General features: G+C 43.1%; 1 protein-coding gene across 6 annotated transcripts in view; it reads right to left on the reverse strand.

The window, feature by feature from the left end:
- Positions 1-18,249, reverse strand: part of SUSD1 (sushi domain containing 1) — a 221,949-nt gene that overhangs the window by 156,284 nt on the left and 47,416 nt on the right. For 5 of the 6 annotated variants that reach the window (XM_040417307.1, XM_040417304.1, XM_040417302.1 and 2 more), the window contains exons 5-9: positions 16,125-16,304; positions 14,008-14,157; positions 9,833-10,009; positions 8,124-8,312; positions 6,563-6,742 (exon numbers count right to left, since the gene is read on the reverse strand). In XM_040417307.1, the coding sequence (XP_040273241.1) occupies positions 6,563-6,742; positions 8,124-8,312; positions 9,833-10,009; positions 14,008-14,157; positions 16,125-16,304 (876 nt within the window). The remainder of the gene's footprint in view (positions 1-6,562; positions 6,743-8,123; positions 8,313-9,832; positions 10,010-14,007; positions 14,158-16,124; positions 16,305-18,249) is intronic. The other variant, XM_040417305.1, reaches the window with a different exon arrangement.

The following is an 18,249-nucleotide window of genomic DNA, read 5'->3' on the forward strand; positions in this document are numbered from 1 at the left end:
ATATGGGGAATGTAAGTAATAACTATTTTTGGAGGTATTACTATGTATTATAGAAGTAGAGAAATTGAAACTTGGAAATTTGCAATTTTTTTACAAATTTGGGGTATATTTGGTATTTTTTTATAAATAAAAATTAATTTTTTTGATTTCATTTTACCAGTGTCATGAAGTACAATATGTGACGAAAAAACAATCTCAGAATGGCTTGGATAAGTCAAATCTTTTTAAAGTTATCAGCACTTAAAGTGACACTGGACAGATTTGTAAAAAAATGGTCTGGTCCTTAAGGTGAAATAAGGCTGTGTCCTAAAGGGGTTAAGGACCAGTTCAGGTCTGAAGTCACTTTGTAATGCTTACATAATAGAAACCACCCAAAAATGACCCCATTTTAGAAACTACACCCCTGAAGGTATTTGCAACTGATTTTACAAACTTTGTTAACCCTTTAGGTGTTCCACAAGAATTAGGCTAGGTCTACATGACGACATTTGTCGCGCAACATTTTGTCGCACGACAATTTTTATGATAGTCTATGGTGTTGCACTGCAACATGCGACATGCTGCGGCTGCGACGCAACAGTCGCCAAAAATCCATTTGAAATGTATTTTTCTGCGACTATCGCAGTCGCAGCATGTCGCATGTCGCAGTGCAACACCATAGACTATCATTATAAAAATTGTCGTGCGACATTGGTGCGACATCAATGTCGCGCGACACATGTTGCAGTGTAGTTGTGCCCTATGTGTCGCGCAATGTATTGTCACGCGACACATGTCGTCGTGTAGACCTAGCCTTAATGGAAAATGGAGATGAAATTTCTGAATTTCACTTTTTTGGCAGATTTTCCATTTTAATCAATATTTTTCCGCTAACAAAGCAAGTGTTAACAGCCAAACAAAACTAAATATTTATTGCCCTGATTCTGTAGTTTACAGAAACACCCCATATGCGGTTGTAAACTGCTGTACGGGCACACGGCAGGGCGCAGAAGGAAAGGAACGCCATATGGTTTTTGGAAGGCAGATTTCACTGGGATAATTTTAAGCTGCCATGTCACATTTGAAGACCACCTGATGCACTCCTAGAGTAGAAAATCCCAAAAAATGACCCCATTTTGGAAACTACGGGATAAGGTGGCAGTTTTGTTGGTACTATTTTAAGGTAGATATGATTTTTGGTTGCTCTATATTACACTTTTTGTGAGGCAAGGTAACAAAAAATAGCTGTTTTTGGAACCATTTCTATTTTTTGTTATTTACAATGTTTATCTGACAGGTTAGATCATGTGGTATTTTTATAGAGCAGGTTGTTACAGACACAACAATACCAAATATGTATACTTTTTTTAGTTGTTTGTTTCAGTTTTACATAAGAAAGCATTTTTGAAAAAAATCATGTTTTAGTGTCTACATATTCTGAGGGCCATATTTTTTTTTATTTTTTGGGCGGAACTCATTTTTCGTGGGAAGAGATGACAGTTTTGATTGGTACTTTTGGGGTGCATATGACTTTTTATCGCTTGGTATGACACTTTTTGTGACCCGGTGATACCTAATATGTCTACTTAAAAAAAAAAATATTACATTTAATACAATAAAAGTATTTTTGAAACAAAAAAAATCATGTTTTAGTGTCTCCACAGTCTGAGAGCTATATATATATATTTTTTTTGGACGATTGTCTTAGATAGGGGCTCACTTTTTGTGGGATAAGGTGACGGTTAGTTTGGTATGATTTGGGGGGCATATGCTATTTTTGATCGCTTGGCGTTGCACTTTTAGTGATGTAAGGTGACGAAAAAATATTTTTTTAGCACAGTTTTTTATTTCTTTTTTTGACGAGCCGGTCAATACAGACGCGGCGATACCTAATATGTGTACTTTTCTTTTTTTCCCTATAAAAAAAAAATGTACTTTATTTTTGGAAAAGGACATTTTTTTTTTTTTACTTGAAACTTGTAATTTTTTTTGTAAAACTTTATTTTTTTACTTCTTTTTTTACTTTATTTTTTGTCCCACTCTGGGGCTTCATCTTTTGGGGGTCTGATCCCCTTTACAATGCTTTACAATACTGTATTGTAAAGCATTGACTGTAACTGTATTATTGAATGTAATGCACTTCAGCCAGCTTGCTATCAGATCCCTGTCACAGCAGCGCGGGGGCCCGATGTCTGCTCCGATCCCCGCAAGGACATCGCAAGTGCCGCGGACAGCGCTGACCGCAGCACATCAAGGGTTAATGCGCCGGCATCTGTTTGTTTTCACATACAGCAGGGGTCCGGTTATCAGTGACTGACGGACCCCTGCCGTGGATCAGGCGGGCGCAGCTCCTGCACCGCCCGATCAGCCCGCCGTGCATGTACGGTGGAATGCGGTCTGGCACTGCTTTCCCTGCCGTTCATGTACGGCAAAATGCGTTAAGGGGTTAAAGTAGGTTTTTAGTAAAAATATTGCTTGCAGGTCCCCTCATAGTTGTGGCAGCATTTTCAAAGTGTTTACACTCCTGGACACAGATATGTATATCTGCTCTTATTCTGTATATATGGACACAGCACAGTAACACTTCTCTTGTCTTGTATACTGGGTTTACTTCTCAGTATCTGCTCTTATTCTGTATACACTCACCTAAAGAATTATTAGGAACACCTGTTCTATTTCTCATTAATGCAATTATCTAGTCAACCAATCACATGGCAGTTGCTTCAATGCATTTAGGGGGGGTGGTCCTGGTCAAGACAATCTCCTGAACTCCAAAGTGAATGTCAGAATGGGAAAGAAAGGTGATTTAAGCAATTTTGAGCATGGCATGGTTGTTGGTGCCAGACGGGCCGGTCTGAGTATTTCACAATCTGCTCAGTTACTGGGATTTTCACGCACAACCATTTCTAGGGTTTACAAAGAATGGTGTGAAAAGGGAAAAACATCCAGTATGCGGCAGTCCTGTGGGCAAAAATGCCTTGTGGATGCTAGAGGTCAGAGGAGAATGGGCCGACTGATTCAAGCTGATAGAAGAGCAACGTTGATTGAAATAACCACTCGTTACAACCGAGGTATGCAGCAAAGCATTTGTGAAGCCACAACACGCACAACCTTGAGGCGGATGGGCTACAACAGCAGAAGACCCCACCGGGTACCACTCATCTCCACTACAAATAGGAAAAAGAGGCTACAATTTGCACGAGCTAACCAAAATTGGACTGTTGAAGACTGGTTAAATGTTGCCTGGTCTGATGAGTGTCGATTTCTGTTGAGACATTCAAATGGTAGAGTCCGAATTTGGCGTAAACAGAATGAGAACATGTATCCATCCTCTGATGGCTACTTCCAGCAGGATAATGCACCATGTCACAAAGCTCGAATCATTTCAAATTGGTTTCTTGAACATGACAATGAGTTCACTGTACTAAAATGGCCCCCACAGTCACCAGATCTCAACCCAATAGAGCATCTTTGGGATGTGGTGGAACAGGAGCTTCGTGCCCTGGATGTCCATCCCTCAAATCTCCATCAACTGCAAGATGCTATCCTATCAATATGGGCCAACATTTCTAAAGAATGCTATCAGCACCTTGTTGAATCAATGCCACGTAGAATTAAGGCAGTTCTGAAGGCAAAAGGGGGTCCAACACCGTATTAGTATGGTGTTCCTAATAATTCTTTAGGTGAGTGTATATGGACAATGCACAGTACTATCTCTCTTGTCCTGTATACTGGGGGTAATTCTCAGTATCTGCTCTTACTCTGTATATATGGAGATTACGTAGCACCACATCTCTTGTCCTGTATACTGGGGGTAATTTTCAGTGTCTGCTCTTATTCTGTATGCATAAACACTAAAGTACCACTTCTCCTATCCTTTATACTGGGTGTAATTCTCAGTATCCTCTCTTATTCTGCACATATGAGTGCTGCACAGTACAACTTCTCTTGTCCTGTAAACTGGGTGTAATTCTCCCAATTTGTGCTCACTCTTTATATATGGGGACTGCACAGTACCACTTCTATTGTCATATATTGGGTGTAGTTCTCAGCATCTGCTCTTATTCTGCACATGTCTCCTGTCCTTTATACTGGGTATAATTCTCATAATTTGCTCTTAATATGTATATATGGACACTGCATAGTATCACTTCTCCTATCCTTTATACTGGGTGTAATTCTCAGTACCTGCTCTTATTCTGCATACAGTACAGACCAAAAGTTTGGACACACCTTCTCATTCAAAGAGTTTTCTTTATTTTCATGACTATGAAAATTGTAGATTTACACTGAAGGCATCAAAACTATGAATTAAGGGCTCTTTCACACTTGCGTTCTTTTCTTCCGGCATAGAGTTCCGTTGTCGGGGCTCTATGCCGGAAGAATCCTGATCAGTTTTATCCTAATCCATTCTGAATGGAGAGAAATCCGTTCAGGATGCATCAGGATGTCTTCAGTTCCGGACCGGAACGTTTTTTGGCCGGAGAAAATACCGCAGCATGCTGCGCTTTTTGCTCCGCCCAAAAATCCTGAACACTTGCCGCAAGGCCGGATCCGGAATTAATGCCCATTGAAAGGCATTATTCCGGATCCGGCCTTAAGCTAAACGTCGTTTCGGCGCATTGCCGGATACGATGTTTAGCTTTTTCTGAATGGTTACCATGGCTGCCAAGACGCTAAAGTCCTGGCAGCCATGGTAAAGTGTAGTGGGGAGCGGGGGAGCAGTATACTTACCGTCCGTGCGGCTCCCCGGGCGCTCCAGAGTGACGTCAGGGCGCCCCACGCTCATGGATGACGTGTCGCATGGATCACGTCATCCATGCGCATGGGGCGCTCTGACGTCATTCTGGAGCGCCCCGGGAGCCGCACGGACTGTAAGTATACTGCTCCCCCGCTCCCCACTACTACTATGGCAGCCAGGACTTTAATAGCGTCCTGGGTGCCATAGTAACACTGAACGCATTTTGAAGACGGATCCGTCTTCAAATGCTTTCAGTTCACTTGCGTTTTTCCGGATCCGGCGTGTAATTCCGGCAAATGGAGTACACGCCGGATCCGGACAACGCAAGTGTGAAAGGGCCCTAACACATGTGGAATTATATACATAACAAACAAGTGTGAAACAACTGAAACTATGTCATATTCTAGGTTCTTCAAAGTAGCCACCTTTTGCTTTGATTACTGCTTTGCACACTCTTGGCATTCTCTTGATGAGCTTCAAGAGGTAGTCCCCTGAAATGGTTTTCACTTCACAGGTGTGCCCTGTCAGGTTTAATAAGTGGGATTTCTTGCCTTATAAATGGGGTTGGGACCATCAGTTGCGTTGAGGAGAAGTCAAGTGGATACACAGCTGATAGTCTTACTGAATAGACTGTTAGAATTGGTATTATGGCAAGAAAAAAGCAGATAAGTAAAGAAAAAACAGTGGCCATCATTAAGAAATGAAGGTCAGTCGGTCAGCCGAAAAATTGGGAAAACTTTGAAAGTAAGAGCTATTTGACCATGAAGGAGAGTGATGGGGTGCTGCGCCAGATGACCTGGCCTCCACAGTCACCGGACCTGAACCCAATCAAGATGGTTTGGGGTGAGCTGGACCGCAGAGTGAAGGCAAAAGGGCCAACAAGTGCTAAGCATCTCTGGGAACTCCTTCAAGACTGTTGGAAGACCATTTCAGGGGACCACCTCTTGAAGCTCATCAAGAGAATGTAATCAAAGCAAAAGGTGGCTACTTTGAAGAACCTAGAATATGACGTATTTTCAGTTGTTTCACACTTGTTTGTTATGTATATAATTCCACATGTGTTAATTCATAGTTTTGATGCCTTCAAAAAGCCTTGATGCCTTCAATAAAGAAAACTCTTTGAATGAGAAGGTGTGTATAAACTTTTGGTCTGTACTGTATATACGCAAAACGCCTACACACAACACTACTGGCAGCTAGTGTGGTGCACAATCTGAACATGACTGAGTGCAAAAAATGACCCATGCTTTTAGCAGAATAGAGTCAGACACAACATTAGTACATCAGTAAGTATTTCACTACAATCTGGATGTCAACAAAAGCATATCATGCTTTAATGTCAGATAGGTGCCGGTCCCACCTCTGGGACCCTCTCCTATCGTTCTCTCCTATCGAGAGAACGGGACCCCCGAAGGGAAATAGAGCATACCACGCATGCACAATGTGCTCTACATTCATCATTATGGGAGGTCCAAAAGTAGAGAGTGCACAGGACAAGCATGGCTACCTCTCCATTCACCGCTATGGAACTACTGGAAATAGCTGAGCCCGGGATCAACTATATTTGGAACTTCCATAGTGTTTAACAGAAGGTGGAAGCTCCTGTCCTTGCCACCTCGTATCTGCGCTGCAGCAGTGGCCATAAGACTTGAAAATCAGCAGTGTATAATGCGATGGAAAAATGAATGAAGCCAGCAAAGGAGGTAATATGGACAACCACAGTACATTAGTATGTGCCTTGTATTAACTTTGTCTACATGATAAATGCAATTTGCTGAAGTGAGACAACCTGTTTAATGACTGATGTATATATTAGGTATATACTGTATAATATGCTCTTACCTCTGCATACAATGCTATCGCCTACCCATTCTCCATTTGCATTACAGGTGGCAGTTTTATTTTTGCTGTCCATAACGAAGCCATGCAAACATTGAAACTGTACAGTGCTCCCATAGGTAGTATTTAATATTTCATTTTTTTTTGTGTAATTAAAGGATGGCGGAGGCCCACAATCAGCAGCTAAGAAAAGAACATTAAAATGAAACAATCTTATATATGTGTAATTTAGATGCTCCTATTATACTAATTCAAAAGTAGGCAAAATATTTATGTTGTAGGTTTGAATATCCAAAAGTATTTTTGCAAGCAATAGCGATAAAAGCCTCTTTTTGGTTAGAAAAATTGAACAAAAATTCTTACAGGCATTTAAAGTGGATCTTTGATGTTGGATATGCTGTCCTATCCGCTAGCACAGTGTTGTAGGGCAAAGGAGGAGCTGAGCAAATTGATTTACTGTTTTGAAGGCTTTTTTTCCTGTACAGTGGCTGGGTCTCAGATGGCCCCAACACTACGCTGGGTCCTCCGGAAGGGATGGTAAGGCATGGTGCACCTCAATGGGAAATAAGCCCAGAGAGTCAGGGTCTGTAGTAAACCATTGTGCTTCTTTACTGGAGGAACTGAAGTGCAAAACAATAAAGTAAAGGCGCTAAGCTGGCTTCTCCGGTCTCCTCCTGGGCACAAAAAGCTTTGATGCTGAGGAATGGCCTGAGATAGCTGTCCCTCTCTCTCAGAAGTCAGATACCGTGGCCAAAGGCTGTTTGCCCATGGTCTGTGGCTAAGTTGTCTGACTGGAGCCCTGGTCAACAGGCTGATAACCCAGGGTCTGGGGCTTAGCATCCCTGTCTCTGCATCTTTTTCTTGTCACTCATACAGTCTGGCAGATTATTTCCTATTAAGCATTGGTCCTTATCTGCTGACAAATAAGGGCTCTAACTGCTATCCTTATATACAGTTTCTAACTGAACACGATCCTTCTAGTGAAAGGGCTGGTTTGGAGAAACACAGCTTAAACAGAAACATAGTTACAATTTCTGTCTACCATAGACTTATATAGAGCTTCATTGCAAGTCTATGAATAAGCAGTTTTCCAGACATAAGTCTTCAGCCATAAACAACAGAGCTACACCAGACAGTCAGAAGGTCAGTGTGTCTGTTTTTTTTTTTTTTTTCAAAATGCACACCTTTCTTTTTAATCCTGAATAACCCCTCACATTTCTTGCTTTGCCTTGGCGTCCAAATGGATCCAAATCACAGTCCAACTCATTGATTGGGGATGTCAAAAGGTGTCAGCCCTGTCAAGTTACTGGCAGTACTAGTACACATCAGAGGCACTGACAACCACTGATAATGCCCTGTAAAGAGGTGTCACTGTGATTGACAGAGGGAGGAGCTATCCATTTTCTGCAAAATGAAGATTTATTCATTTACAGTGCACAGATTCTTAGTTCTTCTTCTAGATGGACAGTAAGCCTTACCATAGTATGCCATTTTATTCTGCTACTTATATACTTATACATTATATTTACTTACTTATTTATAACCAATTTAAACATGACCTTACCAGCCTTACCTCTACAGTCAAGATTAGCTCCTTCCCAGTGTCCTGCATCAGTGCATACAGACGAATTGTAACCACCCACTGAAATAAATCCTTTTGCACATATGTATGTCACACTGCTCCCAAATGTGGTGCTGTTAAACCTGTGGATTTCGGTGTTCAGCATGGCCACTGGTGGTCCACAGTCTATAGCTGTAAAGACAAAAATACATATAGAACACACAAATTTATAAAGGGTTCTCTAAAGGTAAAGCATGACTTGGTATTAAATGGTCATACACATGCATTTTAGAGGAGAAAGACACCCATTAAGCATGCCCAAACCCCCAGCCTTTGGGAGACAGTATGCAGGCCCCCATACACTTGAGAGGGTCAGCCATTCCCACCAATACTGATGGATCTAGCAAAATTGTGTCTATTTAGTCTTACCTATATGGCAGTCTTAAAGGGTTTTTACACTAAACACACTTATACCCTATCTACAGGATAGGGTACTGTATGTGTCTGATCGTTGGGTGTCTGACCGCTTGGACCTCCAGCAATCATAAGAATGGAGGCTCCCTATGTGAATAAAGCCACGGTGCCATGTGTGACCCCCCACTCCATTAACTTATATGGGACTACTTAGCACAGTGTTCAGTGCTAACTCGGCATTCCCATAGAAGTGATCACTGAGCATCCCAGCAGTTGAAAACCCAGCAATCTGACACTTATTCCCTATTCTCTGCATAGGGAGTGTGCTGTTGCAGCAGGCTGCTGGGAAGTGCATGGAGGATGGGAGTGGCAGTTGTGGTTCTGAGGGAGGTTGTAGTATTCACGAATTATAGTGGCGATCTCCACACTTACGTTACCTAGGGCCATGCAGCAAGTGAAGGATGCACCCTATCTTCGCTCACGGCACGCCCTGGTATTGAGGCTCCTGCCTGGTGTCTATTGGGATGCCCCTAACGTTGGATGTTTTGGTGGGTGCATAGCAAGACTGGTGAACAATGGAGACAATAATCAGGCTGTTGTTTGCCATAAAAAAAGTCTCTATTTACTAAGTTGATGAGAGGGATTTTAGTACAAATAGCAGCAAAAGGCACAGTTCCAAAGTATATCACAGTACCATATTCTCTCAGTAGCAGCATACGGACGACCACATCAATGTTGGTGGTTATAGTACTCCCTCTCTAAAGACTTAAGGGTGCAGATTTCAGTCTGTCTCAAAGTGTGGTAGGTACCGGAGGCAATAATCCTTTCCACAGCACTAAAGTATGTTATCGAATAAACAAGTGAATATCTTACTGACTTTAACACAGCCCTGATAAGTTTCTAGACCTTCTAAAATGTCAGATCCCTTTCCTCCTGGGGTACTCTGGTAGTAGAGTTGCTTCAGATGAAGTCCCAAAGACTAATATTCTCTGAACTTTGGCCTGGTCTGCAGGAGCTTTCACGCACACGTCTTCTCCCTTGCTCTGATCAGACTACTCTCCTCAACTAACCATGGTGTGGACCCAATCCATTACCCCGGTAATTTAAATAGTTGCCCAATATGTTAACTATTTGGTTGTGTACACATTGTTATTAAGTACATATAAAACACAATAAATCACAACTCATTGACATTGCATTAAATCTTGTAATAATAATTAACTATTTGAAATGGTACTTCTGGGGTACTACATGAACAGCCCCTCAATTGTCATCAGGATGCAAATATTAAATGTTACCTGTGCAGACCAGAGTCGCGCCTTCCCACGTTCCGTTAGCATTGCAGACAGATGTGTTGTGGCCATATCCAAAGAAACCAGAAATACATGTGTAAGTCACTTGGTTAGAGAATGTTGTGGCTCCTGATAGAACCATTTCAGTGTCAGGAAGAACTGGAGGCTGGTCACAGTCAACAGCTGAGGAAACACATAAAACGTTTTTTCATCATTTAAGCTAATATATTTCACGAGGTAGAGAACGAGGACTCTTCATACAAGCTTGCATACTCCTGGCTTTCTACTAATGTTCTGTGTTCGGTCCATTTTACAGGATGTAAACTTATTAGTAATATGAGATACAGAATGGAAGCTTTTAAATGGTTCTTGTCGTGCAGTTCAATGGTCTCTACAGTACATGGGGTTGTCGCTATAGTGTTCTAGTGCTTTTTCTGAATTCCGACGGATATCCATTTCGGTCACACAAAAAGTGGTAACTGTAACCATTACATGACAATGTTTCTCTACAGTCATAATTCTTGTCATCTGCTATTTCATCTCCTCCCAAAGGGAAACTTTCCCAGATGGGAATACTCCTTTAACGATGATGTTATGCTAACTCCCAGACTAACGCTGGTTAAAAAAACTTGGCAAGGTACAATGAGTTTCCAGAATTTTTGTAACTGGGATGTTTGCAAGGAAAGAGGTTTGCACAATTATATTAATAATTCCCATAGAAAATCTTAGTTGGAAATATTACACATTTGTATTTCCCATATACTGCAGTAAAGGATATGATTATAGTGTTTACTACTACATATCGAGAAACATTTATATCACAAACTATAACTTACATTGATTTGAACTGACTGTTTACTTATTATACTTAATCATTGCTTTGATAACTAAAAAGGTATATGTACTGTTGTGGCTGCAGCAATGATGTCCCAAATACAGCTGCAGCCAATCACTGGCCTCAGCAGTCTCAGACAATGAAGCCAGTGATTGGCTGCAGAGGCAGAGAGGATGTCACTGCTGCAGCCTCAACAATGGACCACTGACTGCAGAAAGGGAAGATGAAGGAGCAGCAGTACTGGATCAGAGAGGCTAGTGAAGTTATTTTATTATTTCACTGACCCTAGTATAATTAACATTTTAGCTTGGTTAACCCCTTTAAGTTTTATACTACAAGTGATCTATTAATCTATGACTAAACCCATGGTCGTAATTATATCCATAGCTCCTACTATGGATCCCAGAGGTTGAAGGGGCCCAAATAGGTGCAAGAACATTGTACCTTTTTCTATGGAATAACAATATGGAAGCTTTTTGCTATTGTAACACCTGCAGTGAAAGCAGTGTGTAAAGTGGATGTGTCTGCTGTACATTCGAGGCAGGGACTCACACCTGCAGACATTAGTGCCGATTCTTCTCAGGTGAAGGGGACTACAAATCCCATGAAAACTCATTGGCTGAGCAGGGAATTGTGGGAGAAGGTTGAAACAGGGGGAGACACTGCAGCCATCTTGGGGAGAGAATCATGGCACAGATACAGAGAGACTGACAGATCTACCTTGATAGAAATGAATCCTGCCTACCAGCAGACTATGCAGAGGTTCAGCTCCAGCCCAGAATCAGAGCAGACAGAAGAGAGGTTCAGCTACATCCCAAACAGCCTCTGGTATCCTTGTGTGAGAGGAGAGAGCCCAGCCTTGTGTGAGAGGAGAGAGCCCAGCCTTGTGTGAGAGGAGAGAGCCCAGCCCTGTGTGAGAGGAGAGAGAGTCCAGCTATGTGTGAGAGGAGAGAGAGCCCAGCTATGTGTGAGAGGAGAGAGAGCCCAGCCCTGTGTGAGAGGAGAGAGCCCAGCCCTGTGTGAGAGGAGAGAGCCCAGCCCTGTGTGAGAGGAGAGAGAGTCCAGCTATGTGTGAGATGAGAGAGAGCCCAGCTATGTGTGAGAGGAGAGAGAGCCCAGCTATGTGTGAGAGGAGAGAGAGTCCAGCTATGTGTGAGAGGAGAGAGAGCCCAGCCTTGTGTGAGAGGAGAGAGCCCAGCCCTGTGTGAGATGAGAGAGAGCCCAGCTATGTGTGAGAGGAGAGAGAGCCCAGCTATGTGTGAGAGGAGAGAGAGCCCAGCTATGTGTGAGATGAGAGAGAGCCCAGCTATGTGTGAGAGGAGAGAGCCCAGCCCTGTGTGAGAGGAGAGAGAGTCCAGCTATGTGTGAGAGGAGAGAGAGCCCAGCCTTGTGTGAGAGGAGAGAGCCCAGCCCTGTGTGAGAGGAGAGAGCCCAGCCCTGTGTGAGAGGAGAGAGAGTCCAGCTATGTGTGAGATGAGAGAGAGCCCAGCTATGTGTGAGAGGAGAGAGAGCCCAGCTATGTGTGAGAGGAGAGAGCCCAGCCCTGTGTGAGAGGAGAGAGAGTCCAGCTATGTGTGAGATGAGAGAGAGCCCAGCTATGTGTGAGAGGAGAGAGAGCCCAGCTATGTGTGAGAGGAGAGAGAGCCCAGCCTTGTGTGAGAGGAGAGAGCCCAGCCCTGTGTGAGAGGAGAGAGAGTCCAGCTATGTGTGAGAGGAGAGAGAGCCCAGCTATGTGTGAGAGGAGAGAGCCCAGCCCTGTGTGAGAGGAGAGAGAGTCCAGCTATGTGTGAGAGGAGAGAGAGCCCAGCCTTGTGTGAGAGGAGAGAGCCCAGCCCTGTGTGAGAGGAGAGTCCAGCTATGTGTGAGAGGAGAGAGAGCCCAGCCTTGTGTGAGAGGAGAGAGCCCAGCCCTGTGTGAGAGGAGAGTCCAGCTATGTGTGAGATGAGATAGAGCCCAGCTATGTGTGAGAGGAGAGAGTGCCCAGCTATGTGTGAGAGGAGTGAGCCCAGCCCTGTGTGAGAGGAGAGAGAGTCCAGCTATGTGTGAGATGAGAGAGAGCCCAGCTATGTGTGAGAGGAGAGAGAGCCCAGCAATGTGTGAGAGGAGAGAGAGCCCAGCCTTGTGTGAGAGGAGAGAGCCCAGCCCTGTGTGAGAGGAGAGTCCAGCTATGTGTGAGATGAGAGAGAGCCCAGCTATGTGTGAGAGGAGAGAGCCCAGCCCTGTGTGAGAGGAGAGAGAGTCCAGCTATGTGTGAGATGAGAGAGAGCCCAGCTATGTGTGAGAGGAGAGAGCCTAGCCCTGTGTGAGAGGAGAGAGAGTCCAGCTATGTGTGAGATGAGAGAGAGCCCAGCTATGTGTGAGAGGAGAGAGCCCAGCCCTGTGTAAGAGGAGAGTCCAGCTATGTGTGAGAGGAGAGAGAGCCCAGCTATGTGTGAGAGGAGAGAGCTCCTCGCCGCCCGCGATCCTCTTCCTCCTGCTGTCGTCTGTGCTCTGAACTGGCACGCACAGCGTGACATCACAAGGCGCCTAACGCTGTGTTCAGCCCTGCACAGCTGAGGACCAGGAAGTACATAGCGTTCACTTTCTGGTCCTCCGGTACTAATGAGCGCTTCCAAATGGAATCGCTTCATCACTAGTCGCCGACCAGCAGGCTTGATCAGGGTGTGCCCAGGCACACCCGACACACCCCGTGCGCACGTCTATGGACAGAAGCCTCTACTACAGAGGGATAGGGGTAGATAGGAGGAGTATGCTGTCCTTATCTTTCACCAGAGATTGTGTGTGACTGCCATTATTGTGTATGGTACCATTAGTACAGCCCCACCACTAGGGGTCTCCCTTATGCCGAATTGTAATCTGTTTATTACCTTTTTGTTTACCTTACCCAGATGTTGTTCATCTTTGTTCACCCATTTCTAATAAATCAGTTGATTAGTTTACTTCTTTTCTGGAGTGAGTGTGTATTTGAGCTGGGCAGGAGTTTCCCAAGTCGACCCCCTGGCAGAAGAGCTTCAAGTAAGATTTGGGTGGAGGCACTGCACCATATCGAGGTGAGAACTACCTTACCACACACCCTGTCTACAGAGGTCAGCTCCAAGGGGTGTTACACTAAACTATGGGCTTTTTTTATTGAGCTATTATACATACCTTTAATTTATTTTGCTATTTATGTTTCTTTTTTTTTTATTATTATTATTTTGCTATGGGGCCCTATAAATTATAGTTATGACCCTGACTAAACCATTTCAGTATTGCAATAATTTATAATATTAATAGTAATAATGATCATGAGAATATTGAACTCATATAAAGATGAAATCATTCATTTACAGTAGTTTTTCCTTACCTTGGCAAGTAAAATTGAGACTGCTTTGTGAAGTGTTTTTGCTGTTTTGCAACTTGTAGCCTTCTTTACAGGAGCATTTAAAACTACCAGGAAGATTCTTACAAACACTGTTAATACCGCAGGTTTCAGATACTTCACACTCATCAATATCTATAAACAGAAAAAATGAAATCTTTTTTGACACATTTATGATGTATAAGGCTGCTTTAAACCTAGGCATATGCTGTGAAATGTTCATATAGAAGAACATGTCCGCTTACCATTTTACTATTTATACAAAAACTGTCTCATTAAAGGGTTTGTCCAGGAAATGCTCACTCATCCAATCACTGCATGAGGAGGCTCACTGGCCAGTGATTGGATTTCCAAGCATTTCCTGTGTGTCAAAGTGGGAACAGGAAGTAGAGACGAGCAGAAGCTTTGGAAGGGGAACATTACAATTACTATTTCCAAATTTTTATTTTGTTTTAAGATGTGCTACACCATATTTCAAAGATTATTTATCATACTTGCTAGGAGGATATATATATAATTTATGACTTTTTTAGGTTTCTCTTCTGAAGTGGCGAAGAAAAAGGTGCGGGGCTTAAAAAGGTGGAAGGGGCCAAGGTTTTGCATTTACTATAGCTTTCGCCAGAAAGTGTTGGAAGTTATAGCTGATGTCTGCATCAGCCTGTAGCTGGCATAGGCTTCAGTATCTTCAGGGCGTATGACCAGCAGACCATGATCACCTACTTCTCTATTTGATAAGTATCTTGCACTGTCTTTGATGCTATACTTATGAATTGTATATCTTCTTGGCGGTTTTGCAAATGTTCTTATGTTGAACCTGGTGTTTGTGGCTGTGTGTGTTGGACTTATTTCTGATCCAAACACAATGTTCTAATTGTATACAATGGTTTGAACTTTTTGGGCTTTGTGCCTACAAATAAACTATAGATTTTTAAATAAGATGTGCAGCCTGTGTGTGCGGCGTTTCTTTTCTTGTATGGTTTCTTGTTGATGCAGTGGTTTGCCGTACTTTATGTGGTGTTCCCCCTACTTTACAGTTTTTGTAGGCTTCAGTATCTGGCGCACATCAGGGCAGAGATGTGCCTGATTTGTTAAGAGACATCTGCCTCTTAATAAATTAGGCGCATCTCACGCCCGTGCAGAAAGATCAAGACTGGTGTATGGATACGCCATATGAAGGATTCATATGAATGTTGTATAGGTCCATACTACAGCCACTTATGTGATGTCTTAAAGTGACCCTACTAAACATAAAGTTTGACTGCAAATGATACATGTATATTTAATATCCCTTGTGCCCTACATTTCTCCCATGCTGGCTCCATTCTGGATCTCCACCAGATTCCTTTAAAAATGACTGCCACTGAAGTACCCTAGAACAGGGACAGTGCAAAAAGGTTGATTGTTCTGATGTTGCATTGTTAAAGTAAAATGTTGAGATTTATTATATTTGTGTGATCAATAGTATTGCATGGATAGATCATGGTTAATCACCTTGTCTCAGCCCCCTTAGGTTTCTAGGAAAAAGTATAGCAACCAGTTGTAACAACCAAATTATCACAAGGGGGTGTCCATACCATGAAAGGCCGAGATGGAAATAAATGCAGTAATGCCAGCCAGGAGTCAATGGACTTACATCAACATCTGAGCGGCCGACACTCCTATGCTTCTGTAACTCCCATTGCAGGGTATGGGAGCTATGCAAACAGAGTAGCACATAAAGCTGTGATGTTTCCATAATTCCTAAATTACGAAAAGAGTGTAGCTTGCTGTGGTATTCTGTTTGCGTATATCTCCCATTCACTGCTATGGGAGTTACAGAAGCAAAGGAGTGGCGCATACTCTGCCTGCCCTGGCCAGTGCTTGCTGCGATTATCCCCATCTCGGTCATTAAAGGTGAGATGGAGCAACCTCTTTGATAATGATGGTGGTCTATATTTTATACTGGCTGTTACTATTTTCATATTATTTAGGGCTTTATAAAGCCAAACATTACAATATAAGTCACCGTACAATCTGGATATGCCAATCGCCAATGATAAGTTCATACAATATTTCTAATGGTACAAATTCTATGTTGCTTATGGGCAAGCTGCTATCCCTACCTGTGCAGCTCACAGTGGCACCTTTCCATATCCCACTGGCTGTACAGACAGAGGTACTGACTCCATGATCAGGACCGAATCCAGAAGTACATGTGTAAGTCACTTGGCTCCCAAATGTGGTTTTGGTTGACAGTATCATGGCAGAATTAAGACGTGAAGGAGGTGGTCCACAATCAACCTCTGTGTGTTGAAGCAAAGACAAATTAGAGGGAAACTTGACTTAAAATGTACATAGTCAACCTTGTGGTGGGTAAACAACACATCATTCCTTTATGTATAATTAAACCTTTCACTGACATAGACATACAGTATGTAAAACATCAGAACTTTAATCGCTGCAGCTATATTTGCAGATAGAGCGCAGATATAGCTTTAAAGTGATATCAGTATTCTAGGTGCAATATTCAGGGTGCAGCATTGGTTGAAGGCAGAGGGCACCAAGAGTTTTACTTTTTGGTTTACTTTTTTCCTAGAAGGCTACTTTAACTGTGCGGCAGAGGATCCTCCAGGGTGCATCAGAATGTCTTCCCTTCTGACAGCATTCCGTTTTGTGACCGGACACAAAAACGCTGCAATGTAAACTGATCCGTCACTGAAAACAATGTACGACAATGGTGACTGATCCATTCTTTTAGCAGCCTAAAAACCCGGATCCATCATCCACTGACTTTCAATGTATTTAGTGACAGACCCGTTTTTTTCCATTTTGATTTCACGCAACCGCATCCTAACGGAACGGATGCATCCTGATGTGCAAAATACAAGAATGAACAACGCGAATGTGAAAGTAGCCTAAGGGAGGGTTGGAAGGCTGGAAGCTGCAAGTGGCATCAAGAAGAAAGTTCACAGCTTATGACTGTCATCTCTACTCTTGTGCCTCTTTCCAGGGGCCCCAGAGGAAAGATATAGGAACTTTTCTTCTAGGCGTCTCTCACTCTTTTTTAGGGTCCATTCACACGTCCGTAAGTGAAAACACAGACACTGGCAATGTGCATTCCGCGATTTGCGGACCGCACATTGCCGGCACTATAATAGAAAATGCCTAATCTTGTCCGCAATTGCAAGAATAGGACATGTTCTATTTTTTTCCGGAAACGATAGCACGGATGTGGAAGTGCGGATCCGCAAATATGGATGCGGACAGCACATTCCGGCCCCATTGAAAATGAATGGGTTTGCACCCATTCCGCAAAATTGTGGAATGGATGCGTACCCATTTTGCGGACGTGTGAATGGACCCTTACCAATCAGGCTGGAAATGCTGATTGGTTGCCATATTTAAGTTGTTTTTTTTCTACTATAGATATTGAGCAGTTTTATACAGTATATAACCCCCTTTCCCCAGTACCTAATCAGACCATTTGTTGACTCAATGGGGGAGATTTATGTTTAAAAATGCGCCAGAATTCTAGCATTATTTGCGCAAAAAAAGGGGGGATATGCTTTGCACCACATTTCAGGCATTTTTTGCAGCTCATCTAAGAAGGGTGTGACTTCATGGGGAAAGAATCACACCCTTAGGCCCCTTTCACACGAGCGAGTTTTCCGCGCGGATGCGTTGCGGGAGGTGAACGCATTGCATCCGCACGGAATCCTGACCCATTCATTTCTATGGGGCTGTTCACATGAGCGGTGATTTTCACGCATCACTTGTGCGTTGCGTGAAAATCGCAGCATGCTCCTCTTTGTGTGTTTTTCACGTAAAGCAAGCCCCATAGAAATGAATGGGGTTGCGTGAAAATCGCAAGCATCCGCAAGCAAGTGCGGATGCGGTGCGATTTTCACGCATGGTTGCTAGGAGACGATCGGGATGGAGACCCGATCGTTATTATTTCCCCTTATAACATGGTTATAAGGGAAAATAATAGCATTCTGAATACAGAATGCAAAGTAAAACAGCGCTGGAGGGGTTGAAAAAAATAAAAAATCATTTAACTCACCTTAATCCACTTGATAGCGATGTCGGCATCTCCTTCTGTCCCCTTTACTGAATAGGACCTGTGGTGAGCATTAATTATAGGATCAAGGACCTTTGATGACGTCACTCCGGTCATTACATGGTACGTCACATGATCTTTTACCATGGTGAATCACCATGGTAAAAGATCATGTGACGTACCATGTG

The sequence above is a fragment of the Bufo bufo genome, chromosome 2, assembly GCF_905171765.1.
Source record: "Bufo bufo chromosome 2, aBufBuf1.1, whole genome shotgun sequence".
Taxonomy (NCBI): Eukaryota; Metazoa; Chordata; class Amphibia; order Anura; family Bufonidae; genus Bufo; species Bufo bufo.